Source organism: Myxocyprinus asiaticus, chromosome 43, assembly GCF_019703515.2.
Source record: "Myxocyprinus asiaticus isolate MX2 ecotype Aquarium Trade chromosome 43, UBuf_Myxa_2, whole genome shotgun sequence".
NCBI lineage: Eukaryota > Metazoa > Chordata > Actinopteri > Cypriniformes > Catostomidae > Myxocyprinus > Myxocyprinus asiaticus.
Genome location: NC_059386.1, coordinates 16,554,247 through 16,577,428, shown reverse-complemented (window position 1 = coordinate 16,577,428; position 23,182 = coordinate 16,554,247). Strand labels below are relative to the sequence as shown.

At 37.1% G+C, this 23,182-nt stretch overlaps 1 protein-coding gene across 1 annotated transcript; it reads left to right on the top strand.

The window, feature by feature from the left end:
- The first annotated feature begins 3,620 nt into the window (after positions 1-3,620).
- LOC127433169 (claudin-7-B-like) lies at positions 3,621-8,512 on the top strand. The gene is made up of 4 exons (XM_051684873.1): positions 3,621-4,124; positions 6,066-6,230; positions 6,578-6,662; positions 6,798-8,512. Exons 1-4 carry the CDS (start codon positions 3,902-3,904, stop codon positions 6,952-6,954), a joined length of 630 nt encoding a protein of 209 aa, XP_051540833.1. The 5' UTR covers positions 3,621-3,901; the 3' UTR covers positions 6,955-8,512.
- The last annotated feature ends 14,670 nt before the right edge of the window (positions 8,513-23,182 follow it).

Sequence of the window (23,182 nt, the reverse complement as noted above, 5' to 3'; positions counted from 1 at the left end):
ACAGTGAATCCAGAAAGTATTCACAGCGCTTCACTTTTTCCACATTTTGTTATGTTACAGCCTTATTCCAAAATGGATTAAATTCATTATTTTCCTCAATTCTACAAACAATACCCCATAATGACAATGTGAAAGTTTGTTTGAAATCTTTGCAAATTTATATATATAAAAAAAAAAAAAAGTATTCACAGCCTATGCTCAATACTTTGTTGAAGCACCTTTGGCACCAATTACAGCCTCAAGTCTTTCAGTATGATGCTACAAGCTTGGCACACCTATTTTGGGCAGTTTCTCCCATTCTTCTTTGCAGGACCTCTCAAGCTCCATCAGGCTGGATGGGGAGCATCGGTGCACAGCTATTTTCAGATCTCTCCAGAGATGTTCAGTCGGGTTCAAGTCTGGGCTCTGGCTGGGCCACTCAAGGACATTCACAGAGTTGTCCCGGAGCCACTCCTTTGTTATCTTGGCTGTGTGCTTAGGGTCGTTGTCCTGTTGGAAGATGAACCGTCGCCCTAGTCTGCGGTCCAGTGCACTCTGGAGCAGGTTTTCATCAAGGATGTCTCTGTACATTGCTGCATTCATCTTTCCCTCGATCCCGACTAGTCTCCCAGTTCCTGCCGCTGAAAAACATCCCCACAGCATGATGCTGCCACCACCATTCTTCACTGTAGGGATGGTACTGGCCAGGTGATGAGCGGTGGCCGATTTCCTCCAGACATGACGCTTGCCATTCAGGCCAAAGAGTTCAATCTTTGTTTCTCATGGTCTGAGAGTCCTTCAGGTGCCTTTTAGCAAACTCCAGGCGGGCTGTCATGTGCCTTTTACTGAGGAGTGGCTTCTGTCTGGCCACTCTACCATACAGGCCTGATTGGTGGAGTGCTGCAGAGATGGATGTTCTTCTGGAAGGTTCTCCTCTCTCCACAGAGAAACACTGGAGCTCTGTCAGAGTGACCATCGGGTTCTTGGTCACCTCCCTGACTAAGGCCCTTCTCCCCCGATCGCTCAGTTTGGCCGGGCGGCCAGCTCTAGGAAGAGTCCTGGTGGTTCCAAACTTCTTCCATTTACGGATGATGGAGGCCACTGTGCTCATTGGGACCTTCAATGCTGCAGAAATTTTTCTGTACCCTTCCCCAGATCTGTGCCTCGATACAATCCTGTCTCAGAGGTCTACAGACAACTCCTTGGACTTCATGGCTTGGTTTGTGCTCTGACATGCACTGTTAACTGTGGGACCTTATATAGACAGGCGTGTGCCTTTCCAAATCATGTCCAATCAACTGAATTTACCACAGGTGGACTCCAATCAAGTTGTAGAAACATCTCAAGGATGATCAGTGGAAACAGGATGCACCTGAGCTCAATTTTGAGTGTCATGGTAAAGGCTGTGAATACTTATGTACATGTGATTTTTTTCGTTTTTTATTTTTAATAAATTTGCAAAGATTTCAAACAAACTTCTTTCACGTTGTTATTATGGGGTATTGTTTGTAGAATTTTGAGGAAAATAATGAATTTAATCCATTTTGGAATAAGGCTGTAACATAACAAAATGTGGAAAAAGTGACGCGCTGTGAATACTTTCCGGATGCACTGTATGTTGCGTAATGTTGATTATTACAAAAAAATAATTTTGACTCGGCCCTCCTTTTCTTTATAAAAAAGCAAAAATCTAAGTTGCAGTGAGGCACTTACAATGGAAGTGAATACAGCCAATTTAAAAAAATAAAAAATAATTTTAAAAAACATTTCAATAATAATACTTGAAATTACTAAAAATAACAAATAAAAAACACTGAATGAAAGTACAACTCTGTAAATCCCATTAAAGGTCTGTCTGTAAGATTCTTTACATTATTTTATTTTTCACATTGAAACAGGAAGTGGATGTAAATCTGATGACACTGTTCCTCATCATCTGACATGTTTGTGTGTTTGTATTTGAGTTTGTGTGGAAATGAGGTTGGTTGTACACAGTGTTGGGGAGTAACGAAATACATGTAACGGGATTACGTATTTAAAATACAAAATATAAGTAACTGTATTCCACTACAGTTACAATTTAAATCATTTGTAATTAGAATACAGTTACATTCAAAAAGTATTTTGATTACTGAAGAGATTACTTTGCATTTTATTGTCATTTGTTTCATTTAATATTTAGTCCTTTCAGATGGAAAACATTTATACATATAAATGATGCGATCCAAAGTGCATTTGAACAGTGGTGAAACACTTTCTTATGATGTTTTACATTCATACAAGCAGACAGAGAAGTAAGTTTGAAGTAAGTTTGGAGCACAAGAAATAGAAATAAACCTTGTGTAAATTGTCAGCTTTACGCTAAGCTAAAATGCTATTTCTAGCCATTTTACATGCACGTTACCAGGCACGATCATATTTTTTTATCAAGAAAATTCATGTTGGATCATAATTTCTTTTTTTCTAGTAAGACCTTTGATATTAGGGCAAAAATCGTATTCTTGATAATAATTTTTGTATTGTTTTCCTGTAAAAATATATAAATATCCTTAAAACAAGATCAATTTGATGTATCTTGTTTTAGAAACAACACTGCATAAGATATTTAGGTTTTTCAGAGAATGTATTTTTAACATGTGTATTTTGTCTTACTGTACTGGCAGAGTTTTTATAGTCAAAACAAGTGATAAAATCTACCAGTTCTGAAGAAGTAATCCAAAGTATTTTGAATACGTTACTGACCTTGAGTAATCTAATGGAATATGTTACAAATTACATTTTACAGCATGTATTCTGTAGTGGAATATATTTCAAAAGTAACCCTCCCAACCCTGGTTGTACAGTAGTAAAACACATCTGGGATGGGCTGCAGTGGCAAGAACCAGTGCCTCTGGGTGACAAAATATTCCAAAAAAATTAGGTTTTGTACAAAGTTATGTGAATTGCAGTATAAGCACTATTTGGCAGCGTGTACCTCGGTGCAGACACAATTGTGTCTTTGTAAATTTAGTGACTATTGAAAACAGCACAGGGAAGAAAATAAGACAATTAGAGAGAAAAAGAGACAATTTAGCAGCACATATTATTAAAGCTCTAGAGTACTGTAAATATTTACACAAGTTAACTACTCATTCTTTATTGCAACCAACTTCACATTTGAACTGCTGTTTTGCCACAACTTGGAAATATTCCTGGGTTTGGTTAAATTTTATGAAATATCAGAAGTATATCTTCAAATGTAGTTCTTAGGCAATATATTACTTGATGTGTATTTTTTAAATACCAAATAGATTAAATAGCAAATACTAATAGCAAGACAATCCAATCACGCTCTTATACAGTATAATATTACAGGTAGAGTGGTTTTAGACATATTTTCCATCCTGAAGTACATCACATATGTTAATTCCGAGAGATAGTTGCCTAGAGAAGGCGTCGTTTATTATATATCACTAAATTGTGATATCGCAATCCATTACTCATACTTCCATACGTTGTGTCGTCACGAACCCCCAACCTCTACTGAACAACACTGGCAATTTGAACGATACCGTCAAAGACGAAACTCAAAATGTATCCGCCCATTATGAGGACGAGACTCTTAAAGCTCAAATCAACAGCTCATTTCATATTCAAGGTGCGTCTTCCTGCAACAGGTGTCAGAGTTACCGCATCCACAACTCAAGAGTTTCTGGACCGATTTTTTTTACATTCTTCTTTTTTTTTTTAATTTCAAAACTATTTTTAAAGAACATTTTCTGACATTTGTGTTCCTTTGGTGAATATAACACGTTCAAAGTCGGTGGATTACGGAAACTGCTCTCATTTTTCAGAACAACTAGAGGTCTTTACGGAATTCTGTCTTCCCAATTTCAAACCGATATTGTGATATAGTTGCGAACTTAAAGCTTACTTCGAGAAAATGGCAAATAAAGGAATGCAGCTTCTGGGGTTTGCTCTGTCGATTCTTGGTTTGATTGGACTGATTGTTGGCACAATCTTGCCCCAATGGAAGATGTCTGCCTACGTTGGAGATAATATAATCACAGCGATAGCGATGTATCAAGGCCTTTGGATGTCGTGCGCTTCTCAGAGCACCGGGCAAATCCAGTGCAAGGTGTATGACTCCATCCTACAACTCGATGGTTAGTTAAAACTCATACAAAGCTTCACAAGTCAACTCATCTGGATGTACTTCCCAAACGTTCACATATTCTTTAGTGTGTCTGGGCTGTTTTAGAATGCAAGCTTTGTTTTTGAAATGCTTAAACTGTTGCTTGGTAAAACAGTGTGTGTCAAGAGCGCGTAATTCTCTCAAAAGTGGGATAAGATTACGTCTTCACACTGTGGTGATAATGATACGAGTGTCCTGGCAATCGATATATATTTTATTTCTGTTGTATCATACCTACTTAGATGATTGATTAATTTTAAACATGCTTTACAGTGGTGTTGATTGTGGATATCTTTAAAATGATTACCTGCAAAATACATTGCCACATGTAAACTATGGTGATGCTAGCCTACATAAAAGCCAGCACACAAACTGTTTTTCCTTACCACGCCCTACACTCATTTGGCGGCGAATTGTCTCAGGTTACCGCAATAAGGACACGCACCTGTATTGCATGAATTTCTGACGTAACTTGTTTTGTGTTGTTCGGTGCAGTAAGTGGATAAAAATATCCACTTTGGTAGGGGAAATAGGTGTTTTGTGTCATAATAAATCCGTTTTATCAGTATCATTCAAATTCTTGCAGAGCTGGGTGTTAATGTTTTGTTGCAGGATCTAGAATAGCTCAAAAGGGTACAAAAAAATTGAATTTATTCACAATAAACATAACATCATTATTTAAAACTAAAATGTAAATAGTTTTATCATTGGGGCGAACTTTACGACTGAATGAGCCTAGCTAAAACGTAGGGTGATACGGTTGGGTTAAGCTTTTACTCAAAGTAATGATTATACAGCGAACACCCCCCAACTCCAAAGTGTCTACCTTAATTCAACCTCTTCACTCTAATCACCTGTGAGTGATGGAAGAAATTCGTTTTGCTCACTCTGCCATTGTCTTTATGGCTGTGTTGATGGGCACTAAAGTAATTTAGTCAACTATCATATCAATGTCATTGATAGGGCTTGTTATTAACAAATTCTTATCGGGGAGTTTGTTTTACATTATCTAATGCAAACAAAAGTACAAGATTTTGCTATTCAATTATATTTTGCTGTAGTATTGTTGGTGATGAACCATTAGACATTATGCATACCATTGTAAAAACGAAGAGAGAAGAAAAATACGCCAGGTGACGTAATGGCCAGGAGCCATTTTGTACATCTGTGAGATTTTTGTGCTGGTATGCATTGGTATTGAATTTTGTTGAGGGGTTAATTTTTAGCTAATTTAAGAACTTCCTAATAAATTGAGCTGTTTTGCTTGATGATAAAAGTATGTGAACAGTACTTTGGAAGTCAAGCCCACAGAGCTAAAAGAAAGTGAATGAGTCGTTACAATGAAACAGGTTTCATACTGCCTCCCATGGACTGGTTAAACCAGTTTCTTCTTTCTCTATAGCTAAAGGGCATACTGCAGCCAACATGTATGTACAACCTTCCCGGCTCTCAAAGGAGGTTTCCGGTTGGAACCAGTCTCTGTTGCACCTGACTAAAAATATAGAGGGGGGAAGGGCTATTCTCCAGTGTCAAATGGAGAAAAAAACAAAACACTAAAGCCTGTTGAGAATCGGACAATTTCAAAGCCCTTTAGTCTGTCCTCAATCTCTGTGATTCGACTGTACTGTAAAAACACCATCCATTTTGGGTGATCAACTGACTTTAACAATGATACACCAGATAACCGATTAAGGAAGTAAAATGCCTGCAGCCTCATGTGTTTTTATTTAAATAAAACAATGGTCAGTATATAAGGAGTCTTATTTGCCAAATTAAGAATGACAGATAGCTTTTTTTTTTTTTTTGGTTTAAATCAGGAGGAGATATTAATGTACATGTTGTGAATGTAATTTACTAATGTGTAGCCGCAGAATTATTTACCAATCTCGCTCTACCCCTCCCTCTCTTTCAGGCGCTCTCCAGGCAACTCGTGCCCTGATGATTGTATCGATCATTGCCACCGTAATGGGTCTGGGTGTGGCCAGCATGGGCATGAAGTGCACAAACTGTGGTGGTGATGACAAGGTCAAAAAGTCTCGCATTGCCATGACAGGCGGTATAATCCTCATAGTTGGAGGTACGTTCACCTCAATACCATTTAAATTGCTGTTAGTCTTGTAAAACACACTTTGTTTTTCTTCAGCTGCTGCACAAGAGTTTGTCATGCTTTAATTTTTAAATGTCAAGGTTAAAGGAACTCTTTTGCCAGGTTATTTTAAGATCTCTTTACTCCCCTACTGTGACCATTTCGGTTTCTCATTGTTCTGGATTATAAAGGTACAGGTAACATGTAAAATATGTTCACCACCCCCACTCTGTGGGCGGAAACCGAGTAGGGCAGCATTGTTCCAAGAGGATATTGTTGGATCTTTTCAAAGTTTTGTTTTTCAGTATAAACTAATTTGTCTCTATTTTGTTCCTCAGCTCTCAGTAGCATCGTTGCCTGTGGCTGGTTTACAAATCAAATTGTTCGGGACTTCTACAACCCTTTCACACCTGTCAATACCAAGTAAGATCAGATATGGCTGCAAACCACAATCAAACTTGTTTAATCATTATTTGTTTGCTTCACCTCCTTTTTATTGCGTTAAAAGAGAAGTAGAATGGTGCTATTGTTCTCCATTTAATTATCTTATTTCTATAGGTACGAGTTTGGTGCAGCCATTTTCATTGCCTGGGCAGGCGCTTTCCTGGACATAATGGGTGGAGTCATGTTGGCTGCAACTTGCCCAAAGGGTAAAGCATCTCCCAAGTACCCAAAGTCCTCCAGACCACCAAGCAGCAGCAAGGAGTACGTTTGAGTCGCATCTATTGTTCACAAGCAGGAGAAGACCTTAAAGAATTGCAGAGTCCTGGTAGAAGTTTCCCTGGCTAACTGACCTGAGAACTGTTTAGATTTTTATTTTTTATTGTGATTGAAAGTAGGCTTAGGATAGAACAAACAAGTCAGATCAATGTTCTAGGGCAACTTTTACTGATGCTCCGATGTAGCAGCCCACCTCAGATAAGAGGTCACTACTACTTTCTTTTGATGTAAAGCACCATTTTAGTCTTTTACAGTTTATATTACAAATTATGTTACTGATGTGAGTTTGGAAAGAGGGGTCTTTCCCCAGTGTGTTCCTCATTTCGTAAGACTGCCATGTTTAGTGAACATGATGGAAGCAATGCTCAGGGAAAATAAATACTCATACCCCTTAGTTATAGTGCATCTCTGCTTCTTGCTGTACAGCCATGTCCTAATCTTCTCTGCTTTGCTTGCTGTGCACTATCTTTGGAGTTATTAATTGTGCCAGACAGTAGGCTACATGAAAAGAACAATTTAAATGTATTACTTTTTTTTTTAAAGGTCAGAGTACCAAGGCATAAACAGGTGAGCTCTTGCTCTTAGTCATGCAAATGTCTAGTTAATTTGCTACATGATTTCAGTTTGGTCCATGTGCCTCTAAAACTTCTCTATTCAAACAATACTTCATTTAAACAAATCAACATCCTCTGTGGGAAGCTCCGCTCATGATAACACTTTTAACTGTGTTGTTGCAAAACAATTATTGAAAGGAAAAAGCTACACATTTGTTCCTGTTGCCAGAGAGTTAAACTTATCATGCTGTAATACCAACATCATGGAGAAAGAAAAATAAATGCAAATTAGGCTGTTTGTCATTATCAGCTGAACTGCCCAAAGATTTGTCTGACAAATGAAATGTTTTGTTACGACTAGAAATACTCTCATCAAAGCACTAAACTATTCACATTTTACATGAGATTCATGGATCAGTCAGTTTCTTTTACTGACAACATGATCAATGCTTTTTTCACTTGTACTTTGTCATGAGCAATGTGCTTTACTTTTATATCTGTAAGAACAGTTTTTAAACCAAAGGAATGGCTCTTATTTTTTGTAAAGTTAAAATTTTCATTGCCTTTGTTCTCAAGTGTCGGCCTCATTGTGTACATTTATGAAGCAAGTTACAAATGTTTTCAAAGTGCCTCTTATTTCATACAGGAGAAAAAAAGGCTGTAGATATTTGCTTGGTTTTATCACAGCTGGTTACAAACCAGGAGTCATGTGGGTGAAGTATCTTTTTTTAATTCAATTCTTTAGACCAGAATTGGAAAAAAACTGATCCTACAGTATTTGACCCTGGTCATGCTTCTTCCTCTTTCTTTTATTACAAAATTTCACTTTGTGCTTTGATCACTTGAGGTGGGTTGCCCCTGTCTACTTAGAATAGTCATATTATTTTGTGACCAGACTATGCAAATATTTAACTTTAAAAAAAAAAAAAAAAAAAAAAAAAGTTTGTTCAAGTTTGCAGATTAACAATTTTATGTAAATAAAATTTTTTTTTTAAATGAGACTTGGTCAGTGTCACTGTCTTTATGTGTAGGTGAATGCTTTGACAGTTTCTCATTTGACAATAGAGCTATTCAGCTGTGACGTCAATTTGTTGGCAAACCCGGAAGTCTAATTCCCATGGGTTCCCTCGTGATTTTCCTATCACGATTTTTTTATAATGAGGTTTTTGAACTTATGAGTAAAATAAGGTCTGTGGTAAACTTTACTAGAGGATACATGGACTTTTTGACTACAATATAAATTACACACTTTCATACCTCAAACGTGAATTTTAAAGCCACAGTGTGTTTTTAAAAACAATTATGCAATTCAATAGGGCTTCAAAATTCACATTTAAGGTATGGAAATTATGTGTGTAAATTGTTGTAGAACAAAATGTCCACATATCATCAAGAAATGTTTACCACAGACTAGGGTTGTGCCGATAGATGATGATCTCGGGGATCGACGATGGTCAGAGTGATTGCCAATAACAGATGCCTTTGTCAAGATGATATTTGGCTCGTTTTCCCATTTAATGTATGAAATTACACACATATATATATATATATATATATATATATATTGAAGGAGGGAACAAAATGAATTTATTCACACACATAATGTATTTTCCCGGACATCGAAATACCCGACCGGTAGAGAATGCACAGATGAAGTAGGTTCTTTGCCAAAGAGATGTTACCCTTTAAAACTGTTGTAAAGCCATCTTTCAGAAAGTTGAATAACACACATTTTAATTGCTCTTAAATTTTTTCCAGTTTCATTTGAATTTTTAGCTAAAATAAATAAAAAATAAAACTCAAAGTTTGAAATCAAAGTTTTATTCTGTACAGTGCATCTGGAAAGTATTCACAGCGCTTCACTTTTTCCACATTTTGTTATGTTACAGTCTTATTCCAAAATGGATTAAATTAATTATTTTCCTCAAAATTCTACAAACAATACCCCATAATGACAACGTGAAAGAAGTTTGTTTGAAATCTTTGCAAATTTACTAAAAATAAAAAACGAAAAAAAAATCACACGTACATAAGTATTCACAGCCTTTACCATGACACTCAAAATTGAGCTCAGGTGCATCCTGTTTCCACTGATCATCCTTGAGATGTTTCTACAACTTGATTGGAGTCCACCTGTGGTAAATTCAGTTGATTGGACATGATTTGGAAAGGCACACACCTGTCTATATAAGGTCCCACAGTTAACAGTACATGTCAGAGCACAAACCAAGCCATGTAGACCTCCGAGACAGGATTGTATCGAGGCACAGATCTGGGGAAGGGTACAGAAAAGTTTCTGCAGCATTGAAGGTCCCAATGAGCACAGTGGCCTCCATCATCCGTAAATGGAGGAAGTTTGGAACCACCAGGACTCTTCCTAGAGCTGGCCGCCCGGCCAAACTGAGCGATCGGGGGAGAAGGGCCTTAGTCAGGGAGGTGACCAAGAACCCGATGGTCACTCTGACAGAGCTCCAGCGTTTCTCTGTGGAGAGAGGAGAACCTTCCAGAAGAACAACCATCTCTGCAGCACTCCACCAATCAGGCCTGTATGGTAGAGTGGCCAGACGGAAGCCACTCCTCAGTAAAAGGCACATGACAGCCCGCCTGGAGTTTGCCAAAAGGCACCTGAAGGACTCTCAGACCATGAGAAACAAAGATTGAACCCTTTGGCCTGAATGGCAAGCCTCATGTCTGGAGGAAACCAGGCACCGCTCATCACCTGGCCAATACCATCCCTACAGTGAAGCATGGTGGTGGCAGCATCATGCTGTGGGGATGTTTTTCAGCGGCAGGAACTGGGAGACTAGTCGGGATCTAGGGAAAGATGAATGCAGCAATGTACAGAGACATCCTTGATGAAAACTTGCTCCAGAACGCTCTGGATCTCAGACTGGGGTGAAGGTTCATCTTCCAACAGGACAACGACCCTAAGCACACAGCCAAGATAACAAAGGAGTGGCTACGGGACAACTCTGTGAATGTCCTTGAGTGGCCCAGCCAGAGCCCAGACTTGAACCCGATTGAACATCTCTGGAGAGATCTGAAAATGGCTGTGCACCGAAGCTCCCCATCCAACCTGATAGAGCTTGAGAGGTCCTGCAAAGAAGAATGGGAGAAACTGCCCAAAAATATGTGTGCCAAGCTTGTAGCATCATACTGAAAGACTTGAGGCTGTAATTGGTGCCAAAAGTGCTTCAACAAAGTACTGAGCATAGACTGTGAATACTTATGTACATGTGATTTTTTTTTTCCTTCGTTTTTTTATTTGTAATATATTTGCAAAGATTTCAAACAAACTTCTTTCACGTTGTCATTATGGGGTATTGTTTGTAGAATTTTGAGGAAAATAATGAATTTAATCCATTTTGGAATAAGGCTGTAACATAACAAAATGTGGAAAAAGTGAAATGCTGTGAATACTTTCCGGATGCACTATAGGCTTAACCCTAACTCTGCTTAACAGAAATTGCCCCATAGCAGTGGCGCCTGCAGCTGTACGGCCGTACGCACTGTGATCAGTCGGTTCTATTCAGTGAATTGGCCAAACAGGCTTGCAAATCGGTCTGAATCGATTTGTGATTCAGTATAATTCGTTCGGACCGCTCTCTCAGTGAATCATTTGGAGTGGTTTCTCACACAGTTTTGGGATATTTAGGAATACAGAAAACAAACACGCTGCATACAGTGGAAATGTACCAACAATCAACTGAAACAAAAGTCTGTCTTTTTGAGAGGTAACTTTGAGAAACTTCAGCTAGTGCTGTGTCATGTGAACAAGGGGCTGTTCAAACTGAATGTGTTTTTGTGTCCGCTCACACTGTTTTTCAATCATTTTCCAGGTAAACATTCGCTAGATGGATGTCTTTTGGCAACTGCGTCTGCGTCAGTTTTACTGTGTTTTTAGCATCTCTCATGGGAGCGCTGCATTTTTAGACGCTGTGTCAAGTTAAAAAGATCTTCTTCAACTGATAAAAATACGTTTTGAGACACCTGTGTTCTGCTCAATTCGTTGTGGTGTGTTTTGCTTTTTTAGTGCGAAAACGCGTCTGTCTGAATGGTTACTGGAAGAAATGCTTTAGCCAATAGTTACATGAACGCTACTCATACTGGAGAAAATAAAACAAAAGCTTATCTCAAAGTCACCAGGATTGAACACTTTGGTGTTGTTTTTTGCAAAAAACAAAAAACAAAAAAATCTCCCAGTGGTGCATGCCCCGGACCCCACTAGATATAAGGTTTATTAGGCAGATTTCTGTGCATACCCTCAGATTAAATCCTGCAGGTGCCCTTGCCCCATAGTACCACCTAGCGTCCAACCAGTGGTAATACCGGTGTTCATCGGTCTGAACTTGAATCTCACATACTGACCATAGTACGATCTGACTATGGAGAAGATCGCCCAACCCTACCACAGACCTTATTTTACTCATAAGTTCAAAAATCACATTATAACATCCCATAGGAAAATCCCGAGGGAACCCATGGCGAATTGTCTTGCGGGTTTGTGGACTACAACCTGAACAGCTCTATCCAGCTTATTTTGCAACGCTGAACTAAGCAGCGGCTGCATTTCCGGCATATGCGAGAAAGTTGCCTTTATTTAATTATTTCCAAAGGCGACGTTTCATAAGCCATGCTGAATGCGATATCTGAGTGTCTGTTTACTATGCAACGCTAAGAAAGAGAGAATGCTCTCTGACAAGAACAGAGAGTAATATGCATTTATTATTTTGCCAAGATGAAACAAGATGCAGTTTTGGTGCAAAGAAAGTTGAAGCAGCATTTTCCCGGCAGCTTTCTGGTCTCTGCTGGTTGTGTAAAGTTTGTGGAGGACTGTCCATGTCAGTGCCTGATTTCATTCATTCTGCCAGTGCAACAGTGTGTGTGATTAAACGATGGCAAAATGCGATAAACGGTAAAACTACATGCGCTCAAAACCAATGAGTTTATGAAAATTTTAATTAATGATAATAATATGTCGACATTTATTGCCAGCCTGTAATATAAAGCAGCATAATGTAGTATTTTTGTATAGCTAAAATAGCTGAAAATGTCTTATACCGGAAATGGTCCACATTCAAGGTTGATAATGGAGGCGCCCTAGTTTCACTGAAAAATAAGGTGGATAGACCTTATTCACAGCAGCACCATCTTTGATTTTTTATCGTAATGACAACGAGGCTGTCAGTGATATATGTACAGTCTGTTCAATGGGTTTTTACAGCAGTTTAATGTATTTTTGGATCGTTTCACTGACGAAACATTGAAAAATATCTTTCCAAAACATTTCAGTAGACAAAGAACTCCAGACAACTTAAGTTGTGAAAAATTAGAAGTGATCTTGGAGCTTTTTGATAGCTTTATACAGTGAATGCCATTAAAGAGAGGGTATGCCTATCCCTCACAGCCTAGTTTTCATTCCTGTCAAAGATGGCGCTACTGTGAATAAGGTCTATTTTGCAAATACCTCGGTCAGTACCTCGTCATCATGGTCTCTGTTTTGACGTTCCACATTTGCATTTAGCCTACTGGCCATCTCTGCAAACACTACTCAGCGTAAATAAATCTGTAATGGAAGAATTTGTAAGTGAAGGGGAAACCAAGCTGGGAATCAACGAGTGTGGGTTAAAATCAAAAATCAATAGCTAGGCCTATTGTAGGCTACATGCAGAGCATGCTCGTATTAAGTCGAGCCATCTACCTGTATTTAAAGAATTATATACTTTCATTGAGGCTTAATTCCATTTGATTATTATAAATAAAACCTTTGTTCAACTTCACAGAGCACGCATGTTTCACCTATTAGAAGTGTTAAACAAAATTGTAGGTACTTTCCTCAGTTTATCTTGAGTTTTGTGCTCTCTGCTTCCACCCACTGGTTATATACCGCTATTGTAGCTCTTCTTTAGGCAAGGTGCAATGACAAGTGAGACCACGCCATGTGATGAGGATGACGTGAAGATCCAGGCTATATCCCTCTCTTCTAATTAATTTTCTCATGCATCAAACGTTTGTATATTGCAAGTACATAGTCTAACGCCAGTAACATTGTTGCAATAAAATTAACGAACGCGAATACAAACCAAATGTCCTTTGTTCATTTAATTGGTTTTGTTGCCATCTAGTGGCCAAAAATAGACCGGTTTTACACTCACAAGACACAGGGAAAAAAAAGAGTTCAGGTTTATGTAGTTTATTGTTAAGTCCTTTAAATAATAATAATAATAACAATGATGAGATGCAGGCAACACATAACACATTATACATTATCTGTCACAGAATCAGTGAATCTATCCTTCTCTAATAAAATTGTAGCTACTTTTATTAACTTGTTACTCACCTGATCAACAATGTAAAAAATACATAAATAAATAAGAGGACGGCTTATCATAGCAATAATCAAGTATGTGCATAGCATTTCAAAGTGATAACCACATAATGCAGCATGCAACGTTTCATAAGGCATAAAGCATGTAAACCTCTGGAGCTAGAGATGAAAAGCCTCTAGAGGAGCAGCTTATATTTCCCAAACTTTGAGAGACAAATTGAGTAAAACATGACAACACTGTACAGTTTTCTTCATTTAAATTTTTTAATAAATAAACCAAAGTGAATGAAAACATCATAAAAATAGTGCATCACAAGTCTGGACTGAGTAATCTACTGTACAGTTGCTGGTCTTTGCCTTTGGTCAGATATTTATGTGCCTATCAGCATTCACATGCACATTTCTTCCTCCGATAGGCACAAATGTCACACACAATGTTCTGATCTACGAAGAAGCTACTAAATACGTAACAAATCACCTGTGTGGCCTTTTGTTTGTTGGCTAACTGCTACTGCCATGCGCGGGAACTAAGCTACAGCTGAAACGCATGCGTATCTCGTGTGAATCTGATACTGGAAGGGGTGTCTGTCTTTTCTCCTGCTGAAAGTGTCCCACTGTCCCGTTGCAGAAGGACGCATTTCACGAATGGCTGGTCCAGAATTTTAAGAATGTGAGGATGCTCATGATGGCGCGTTGCTGAGAGGCACAGGCAGCGTTCCGTTGTTGTTGTTCATGGCGTCATCGAGATCTTCGTCCTCTATAACAACTACAAAATAAAGTTTACAGCCTACTGTAACCAGAGTTCAAATCTGGGATCACGCTTAAACTTAATGTAATTGCATTAGTAATTGTGTCCTTCATTTTTTTTTTTTTTTTTTTTTTTTTAATCTATGAAATTATCAGAAATACATAAAAAAAAAAATAAAATAAAAAATGTAGTTCACACAAAACAATAACTTCACCTCTTCAATGATGAAAAATTTTCAATTTCAGATTCCAAATCCATTTTGGTATTTTTTGTAAGTGTTGTAACTGTCTGGAGGAAAAAATGTGATTATTTTGTCACATATGTGATATATATGTGAATCAGTTTTTTTGACATTTTTATGAAAATTTACATTTTGTTCAGGTCACATGGAGCAACCCTAAGAAAACTACTTGATATTCTCGACTCTTGATATTTGTAATATATATATATATTATTTTTATTATTATTTTTTTGTGAAAATTATTTTTATTATTTTTTACAAATTTATGAAACCAATTTTAAACTAGATTTTTAAACGATTTCTCAATTTTATCACCTCAGACAACCTTATTTGTCAATGACCCAAGTACGGAGTAAAAAGCTAATGAACAATGTGTAGTCTTCATAATTTTGTGGAGCTTTAACACATTGTTAATAATAATAATAATAATAATAATAATAATAATAATAATAATAATTGAGTAACGTGATGTTTAATACTAGCTATGTAAATTGTAATAGGTGATCAGTTAATGCAACAAAAGCGGAGTTGTGTGAGGTAGTAAATTAGAGATATCAAGCAAAAACTGAATACATTACTCGCCTCTCTTTGAGCGCCCGATCTGTCCCAGCTTGGGGGCCCTCTGGCCTAACCTTCTCTGATGGGACTCGGGGCTCAAGCAGTCCTTGTTGAACTCACCGCGCAATTGCTGCATCTGACACACTGAGCCAAGGGGGTTCGGCTGAAGTTGCTCCAGGAGAGGCAAAAGCCTGGGCAAATCCGGTATCTCAAACATCCCTGCTGCCAGACTTTCCTCCTGGGTTTCAATGGTGACCGTCTCCGGTTCCCCGCTGCTCATCAACGCCTCGTCCGCGCCCGTGTGCTCCTTCTCCCGATTCTCCCTCCCTCCGCAACAGTACAGCATTCAGAAGGATGTCGAAACGAAGACAATCCCACTCGTATCAAGAATATAACAATTGTTTTCAGTCTTTATATGGGCAATTTATCAGTTTGCTGAGTGTCCCGATGTCTCTGCAGTGATCTCGTTTGTCATGGCACGATCGTTATTCAAGCGGGAAACCGCAGAATCCATATAAAGCTCTTGATGTGGTAATGACCGTTCGTGTTCTGTGTCTTCCAGTCAAAGGATGCGGTGGACCGGATGATATAAAAGCTCCTCTTGCAGAGAATAATATTAGTCCCTTACACACGTAGCCTATGCTACTGAAGGACAGTGTTTTTTTCCGACATTGACGACCGAATTTTCCCGCCCTTTCTATTTGCATTGATCACGTCTTTCTCAAACATTTTCACTGAAAATGTTAGAGTATTTTGTGATAACAAAGGGCTGTCCTAATCCCACATCCCTTACGTCATAAGGATAACACAGCATTTGCCAACTTTAATCCAGGAACCAAATTGCATATCTGTTGACAAACTTGTAGCTCTGCTTATCTTCAAAAACTCCCTTACAAAAAAAAAAAAAAAAAAAAAACAAAACCTACAGGAATACTGCAGGAACTTTTTGCAGTTTTCCTACAGGATATTCTGCTCATTTTCCTGTAGCAATCCTGCAGGAATTTTATGAAGGAATGGAAAGAATTTTCTGCAGGAATTCTGTCCTGCAGGTATTATTTTACAGGTCATTAAAACACCTTTATTCCCTGCAGGAATATTGTGCTGGGTAGATTTCAAACCCTGCAGCACATAGCAAGTTTAAAACACATTGAGCAGGAGTTGTCTACAGGAACTATTTGGGTGGTATCCTGCAGGATTTGATTTCCTCCTGGAGAATCAAACTCACAAATATAATCCATATAAGTCATTTTTTACCAATGAATAATTTTATTTATGGAAATGTTGTCATTATGAATGACATAATCTGATAATTTCCTAAGCAGCGGAGTCAGTCACACCTAGAAAACAGAGAATTAAACAAGCTAAGAAACAGGACAATATTGCTGATAACTGTGAAAAATAGATCAAAACAATGGTGTGAGATATCCTAACAGTGTAAAATAGATAAGTGTTTAGGTGGTAATAGATTTCAGTGGCATGCACAGAAGGGGGGCTGCAGGGGCACCTTGGAGAAAAGTTCGTTTGGAACATGGTTTCAAGAGGCGTCCCTTTCCTGCAGCAGTGCCCTTCAAGGGAGCAAAAATGCAGTTTGGAATTTGCCCCGGAACACTGAAGTGGCCTTGCCTCAGAAGAGTAACAGGTCAGATAAAAAGTCCACTCTATGTGTTGTAGTGTATGTTTATTAAAATAATAAAACTTGATTGGTTTTCAGATATCACATAAAACTCTCTATTTCGACATTGCACACTTGCAGTGTAGACAGCTCTATTAATTACAATGACAGCATTTGCGTTGCTTTCAGAGTAGAAAGAAATTCAATACGTCTTTCAAAAAATATGGTCATAAACTGAAGGAGCTATCTTATTCAGCCAAAACCAGTTAGTTTAATGGCAGGTGTCCAGCCATTAAACTAATCATTTTCAAAAAAGTACCATGGTATTAGCATTTTTGGTTTTGGACATGTAGGCTACAGTACCAAGGTAATTATTCAGAACCAAATATTACTATCTTGACACCATCCATGCCCCAGTACCATCATTCTGACACATTATTGGTGTAAGGTCCTAAATATTAATGCCAGAATTTTAGTAAAATAACATTATATTAATATGAAAGGAAATGAAGAGAAAGTATTAGAAAAAGTGTCGGTTGTATAAAGAGGATGTTGAGATCAGAGAGGAAGCAGTGAGATTACAGGATGAAGTGAAGGCGCAGAGATGAGAGAAAATGAAGAGAAGAGTGATGAGACAAGAAAAAACATTTGAAGACATTGAAGCACTGTGGTGTTACTAGGGTAATACCATTGTACTGAATGATAACTATATTCATATTTCATGATATTGTAATAGTACTCCAAGGTACTTAAAAAAAATACAAAGTTTGTCTAAAAAAAACCTCCATTGTAATACCATGGTGCATTTTGTGATAAATATAACAAAATAGGTTCTTATTTTCTGGTAAACAATGCAAAATTAGGATATGTAGTGTATATAATAAAGGAATTATTTAAATACTCTAAAAGCAAATAAATTTGTTTAGTAAATAAGTACTATTCATTAATATATAATCAGTGCCCTTTTTATCCTTCTGCCCCTGTCCCTGCTGAGGTCTGTGCATGCCATTAATAGGTTTTTATATTCACAAAGGTGTATTACCTATCATCCATCCATGCCTTTTCCCTAATTTTTGCCCTATTCATTTCCTTTACAGCTGTCCACTATGTCTGGGGAAAAACAACAAGTACATTTCTTTAAGTTCAAGTTGAATGCATTAAATATTCATATATATATATATATATGTGTATAATAGTTCACCCAAAAATGAAAATTTTTAGAATTTCATTTCAGGCCTCCTCCTTTAAACAATGCAAGTGAATGTACTCCATTTTTTTGATGGTCCAAAATGCATATTTAGGGTGCATCAAAATAATCCACACGACTCTAGTCGACAAATAAAGTTCTTCTGAACCCAAACAATTGATTATTTTTAGAAACAAAACACTACTTACATACTTTTTAACTACAAATATTCGCTTCCATACATCTCTGATGCACGCTCATGAGATGGATGACGTAAGGTCGCGCGTGGAGGAGGAGTCAGGAAGTGCATCATTGTTTACAAGAGAAACTTGCACAGACCACAGACCAAGTGCCGTTCACATACCAAAACAGTCCAAAACAATTTCAAAACAGTATAAAATAAAATAAAAAATCATTTCCAAATAATAATAATAATAAAAACATGACTGCAGTAAATAACCATCCTTTATTTCGGAGCAATACCGTTGCGTTATCTACTTGTGCTTTATCTTTAGCAGAAATATATAGGCTTAAATATAAAGTTTTCACACATACCTGAGTTTGCTGGAAAAACAGCACATGGACAGCCAATTAATTCAAATATCGAGCCTTTGTTTCTTTCGATGGTCTGAAATCCTCAGGGGTAAAATTTTCACTGCACACCCTCCAGTATTTGAGAGAATGTAGGGGTGTACTGATATCCAGGTTCAGCGCGATAAGCCAGAGCTTCAATCACTCATGATCATGTATAGGCAATCGATGAAAAGTTAATATTTTTCCCGGCATGCATTTCCTTTGGGGCTTCTGAAGGTTGAAGCATCCAGGATAGACACACCAAACGACCATTTTGAACAATACACTTATACAAATACAAATCTACAGCAAAGACAATTAAACTTTTGTACAGCGCTCCTCTTGTAAACAATGATGCGCTTCCTGCCTCCTCCTCCACTTGACGCGTGACCTTACCAACGAGCTTACGTCATCCCTCTCATGAGTGTGCATCACAGAGATGTACGGAAGTGAACATTTGTAGTTAAAAAGTATATAAGTATTGTTTTGTTTTGAGGATATTCACTTGAATTGTTTAAAGGAGGAGGCCTGAAATGAAATCCTAAAAATCTTAAATTCTGTTTTGATGAAGAAAGAAACTCTTGGATGGCCTGAGGGTGAGTAAATTATCAGCAAATTTTCATTTTTGGGTGAACTATTCCTTTAAGGCATTCAAGGAAGGGTATTTTGAACATGTCAATTATATACCTCACAACAGCTCATAACATCACCTTTTTTCCAAGAAATTCACAATCTGCCATCTTATTGGTGTGGCTGAAAGCCCAACATCTAATCAAAAACATAAGACATTAAACACAGCACAAAATATAGGGATAATAGGATAGAATGATTTGTACAAAATAGTCTAGAGGTGAAACTCTGTAGTCTGGTATGCATACCTGCCAACACTCCCTTTTTTACTGTATTTCTCCCATTTTTCCACCCCTCCTCCCGCTGTACACCCGATTTTCAATTTCTCAAAACTCACGATTTTCTGCATCCACACTTTGCTCATGAGAATGTTTTAGACCTCCAGGTAACATTACCACCTGTCTTGTAAAATATGGGATTGTAATGTTTAATAAGAAGTTCAAAATTACACAGATCCAACAATGTATTAATACAACCACTGAGTCATAAAGACAAGAAGTACAGCTGAAGGAAAAAAACAAATAATTAAAATAAAGTAAATAATAATAATAATAATAAAAAAAAAAACGTAACTTTAAATGGTGTCTCTTCTTAAATTCTTATATATACATATATATATATATATATATATATATATATATATATATACACACACACTACTGGTCAAAAGTTTTGAAACACTTGACTGAAATGTTTTTCATGATCTTAAAAATCTTTTGATCTGAAGGCGTATGCTTAAATGTTTGAAATTAGTTTTGTAGACAAAAATATAACTGTGCCACCATATTAATTTATTTTAATATAAAATTAAAATTTAATCATAAAAAAAGAAGTTTTTGAAATTGATGACTTGGACTAAATAATAAAGAAAAGCAGCCAATAAGTGCCCAACATAGATGGGAACTCCTTCAATACTGTTTAAAAAGCATCCCAGGGTGATACCTCAAGAAGTTGGTTGAGAAAATGTCAAGAGTACATGTCTGCAAATTTTAGGCAAAGGGTGAATATTCTGAAGATGCTAAAATATAACACAGTTATGATTTATTTTGGATTTTGTTTAGTCACAACATAATTCCCATAGTTCCATTTATGTTATTCCATAGTTTTGATGACTATTATTCTAAAATGTGAAAAAAATAAAAATAAAATTATAATAAAGAATAAGTAAGTGTTTCAAAACTTTTGACCGGTAGTAATATATATATATATATATATATATATATATTCTGTTGGGATTCTGGATTCTGTTACTTGATTTGCCTGTCATTGTTTAGTTATTCAATTATTCAACTAAATGGTGAAAATAAACAATTACATAAAATATTAGGTTTTATATTTTACTTTACATTTCAAAAATACTTGACTAATTCCTCTAGATTGTATAGGCTTGGTCTCAAAGACAAACCGACCTGCTGGTGATGCCAATCAGAAGATGGGGACACAACCCATGTTTTTTGGTGGTGTGTTAAGATCCAAGAATTTTGGCTGAGGGTTCAGAGTTTTATGTTTGACGTATTGGGCACTCAAATTTCAGGCTGTGGAACTTAGATTTATTTGATAGGAAATGGGGCAGCTATTTTGCCTTCTTGGAGGGCTTTCAGGGAGGGGCAGTGGAGAGAAAAATATAGTTTTAAATGTGTGTGAATATTATTATAATTTATATATATATATATATATATATATATGTTCTTTTTGTGCGTGTGTGTGTGTGTGTGTGTGTATACTTGTGTGACCACAGGGATGTTTGTTGAGGGTCAGGGTGGTATACCATCACGTTGAGGTGTAATAGTGGGGGTTAAATGTTGATTCTGTGAATATATATTTTGCTTTTCTTTGTCAATTTTGAAAATCAATAAGAAGAATATCCTGCATAGTCTATCCATGTGTACTGTAGGATTTCATCATTCCTGCAGGATACCTGCAAACATCATGCAGATAAAATGAAAATCCTGCGGGATTCCTGTAGGGTATTTTTATAAGGGCTATCTGTCCCTGAGCTACTGAGATTACTAAACTGGAAACAGTTCCTCCTGTGCATCTTAATGTCATGCTTTCAGTAAGCTAAATACATAATTCACTGAGGATGTGTCGCTACTGGAGAGGTAGGCTACTACAGTATGTCAGATGTCAGAATAAACAAGAGACAATAGAAAAAAACTGAGAACCTTTGATAATGGTGATAGCCTTTCACCAATGAAAGATTGACACAACATCATTTGTTGAATACATAGGCTGCATACCATGGCTAATTTCAAAAGCTTATGTAAGCTGCAAAAGGCTACAGGTATTTCCTCAGGATTCCATGGCAATTCTTGAAGCAAATAAAAAAGTATTGGCACCTTTGGACGATAGACAGCCTTTTTCAGAAGTTATACTATGACCCACATTGGCTGTTAAGACATGAGTTTCAGGATGCTACCGGGTCTTTCATGAGTAAGAGGCACTTAAGGCAAGGATGTAACCACATATTCAGGCAGTGATGAGCAAGCTATTCCAAAAATGTTGCAAGCTAAACTACCAGCTACTTAACAGAAAAATCTGTTAAGCTAAGCTAAAAGCTACACTTCAGAAAAAGTAGCAAGTTTAAGCATATTTCATTTTTTTTTCAACCGCAGATGCATGGAACATACCATCATAGATAAAGCATCTAAAAGGTGTATTCAGATGATGTTAATCAAAGCCACTTTTCAGTATAATACAGTACAACTATACAGTGTAGAGCAAAATGTGTGCGCACAAAAAAAAATTGTTTAATTAATATTTTGACATACTACATATACAAACATGTGTTCAATATGAAAAATCACTATTTGTACATTAGATTTTTATATATATATACTACTACCTCTACAAATCCCATACACATTTCAACAATTTCATTTGCACATTCCTGTATAAAATCTCATATACTATACTATACTGTACAATACTATACTATACTATACTATACTATGCATATACTATTCATCTTATCCTGTTATTCTGTGTCTAGCTGTTATATTTCTGTATGTACTAGAAGCTTTTGATTAAAGGCCAAATTCCTTGTGTGTGTGAGCACATCTGGGTAATAACAATGTGATTTCTGATGGTATCAGATGGTAAAACCATTCATATTGTATTGTGAACCGATTCAGACGTATGACCAAATCATTGTAAAGAACCGACTCAAATGAGAGATTAATTTGTGATCGGACATCCTTAGTTCTGATTCAAAACTGCCGATAGTAAACACTGGGTACAAGGCATGATGTAGTGGTGTAGCTTTTGTCAGCGCTACACAGCTACCTAATCAACTTTGCTACTGAAAAGCAACTTCATTTAAAAACTAGCGAAGCTACCACCTCGCTGCTCAGAAATGTAGTTAAGCTAATAGCTTCGCTATTTGTATCGAAGCTACTGCCCATCACTGTATTCAGGATTGGGGGGACCAAATTTAATAATTTAATAAACAACCATGGAAAAAACCCATATCAGAAGACCACTATTATGAATATTGAGGGGGGACATGTCTCCCTCAGTGTCTATGGTGGTTACGGCCTTGACATAAGGGAGATATTTAATGCATGCTACTGAATCATTTACCTCAGCAGAGACAGTTCTAGATACCTTTTGAGTGACTGGAGAAAAGTAATCGAATGCTGCTACCATCTGATACTAAAATCATCTGGCTTTGTAAATTTGAGAATGCAATTCCTTTGAATTTAGCCATTTGAAAGTGTAATTTCATGATTCTAAAGATTCTTGGAATTTAAAGTGTCTTGAGATTTCTGACCCAAAATTTTTTTAAGATGAT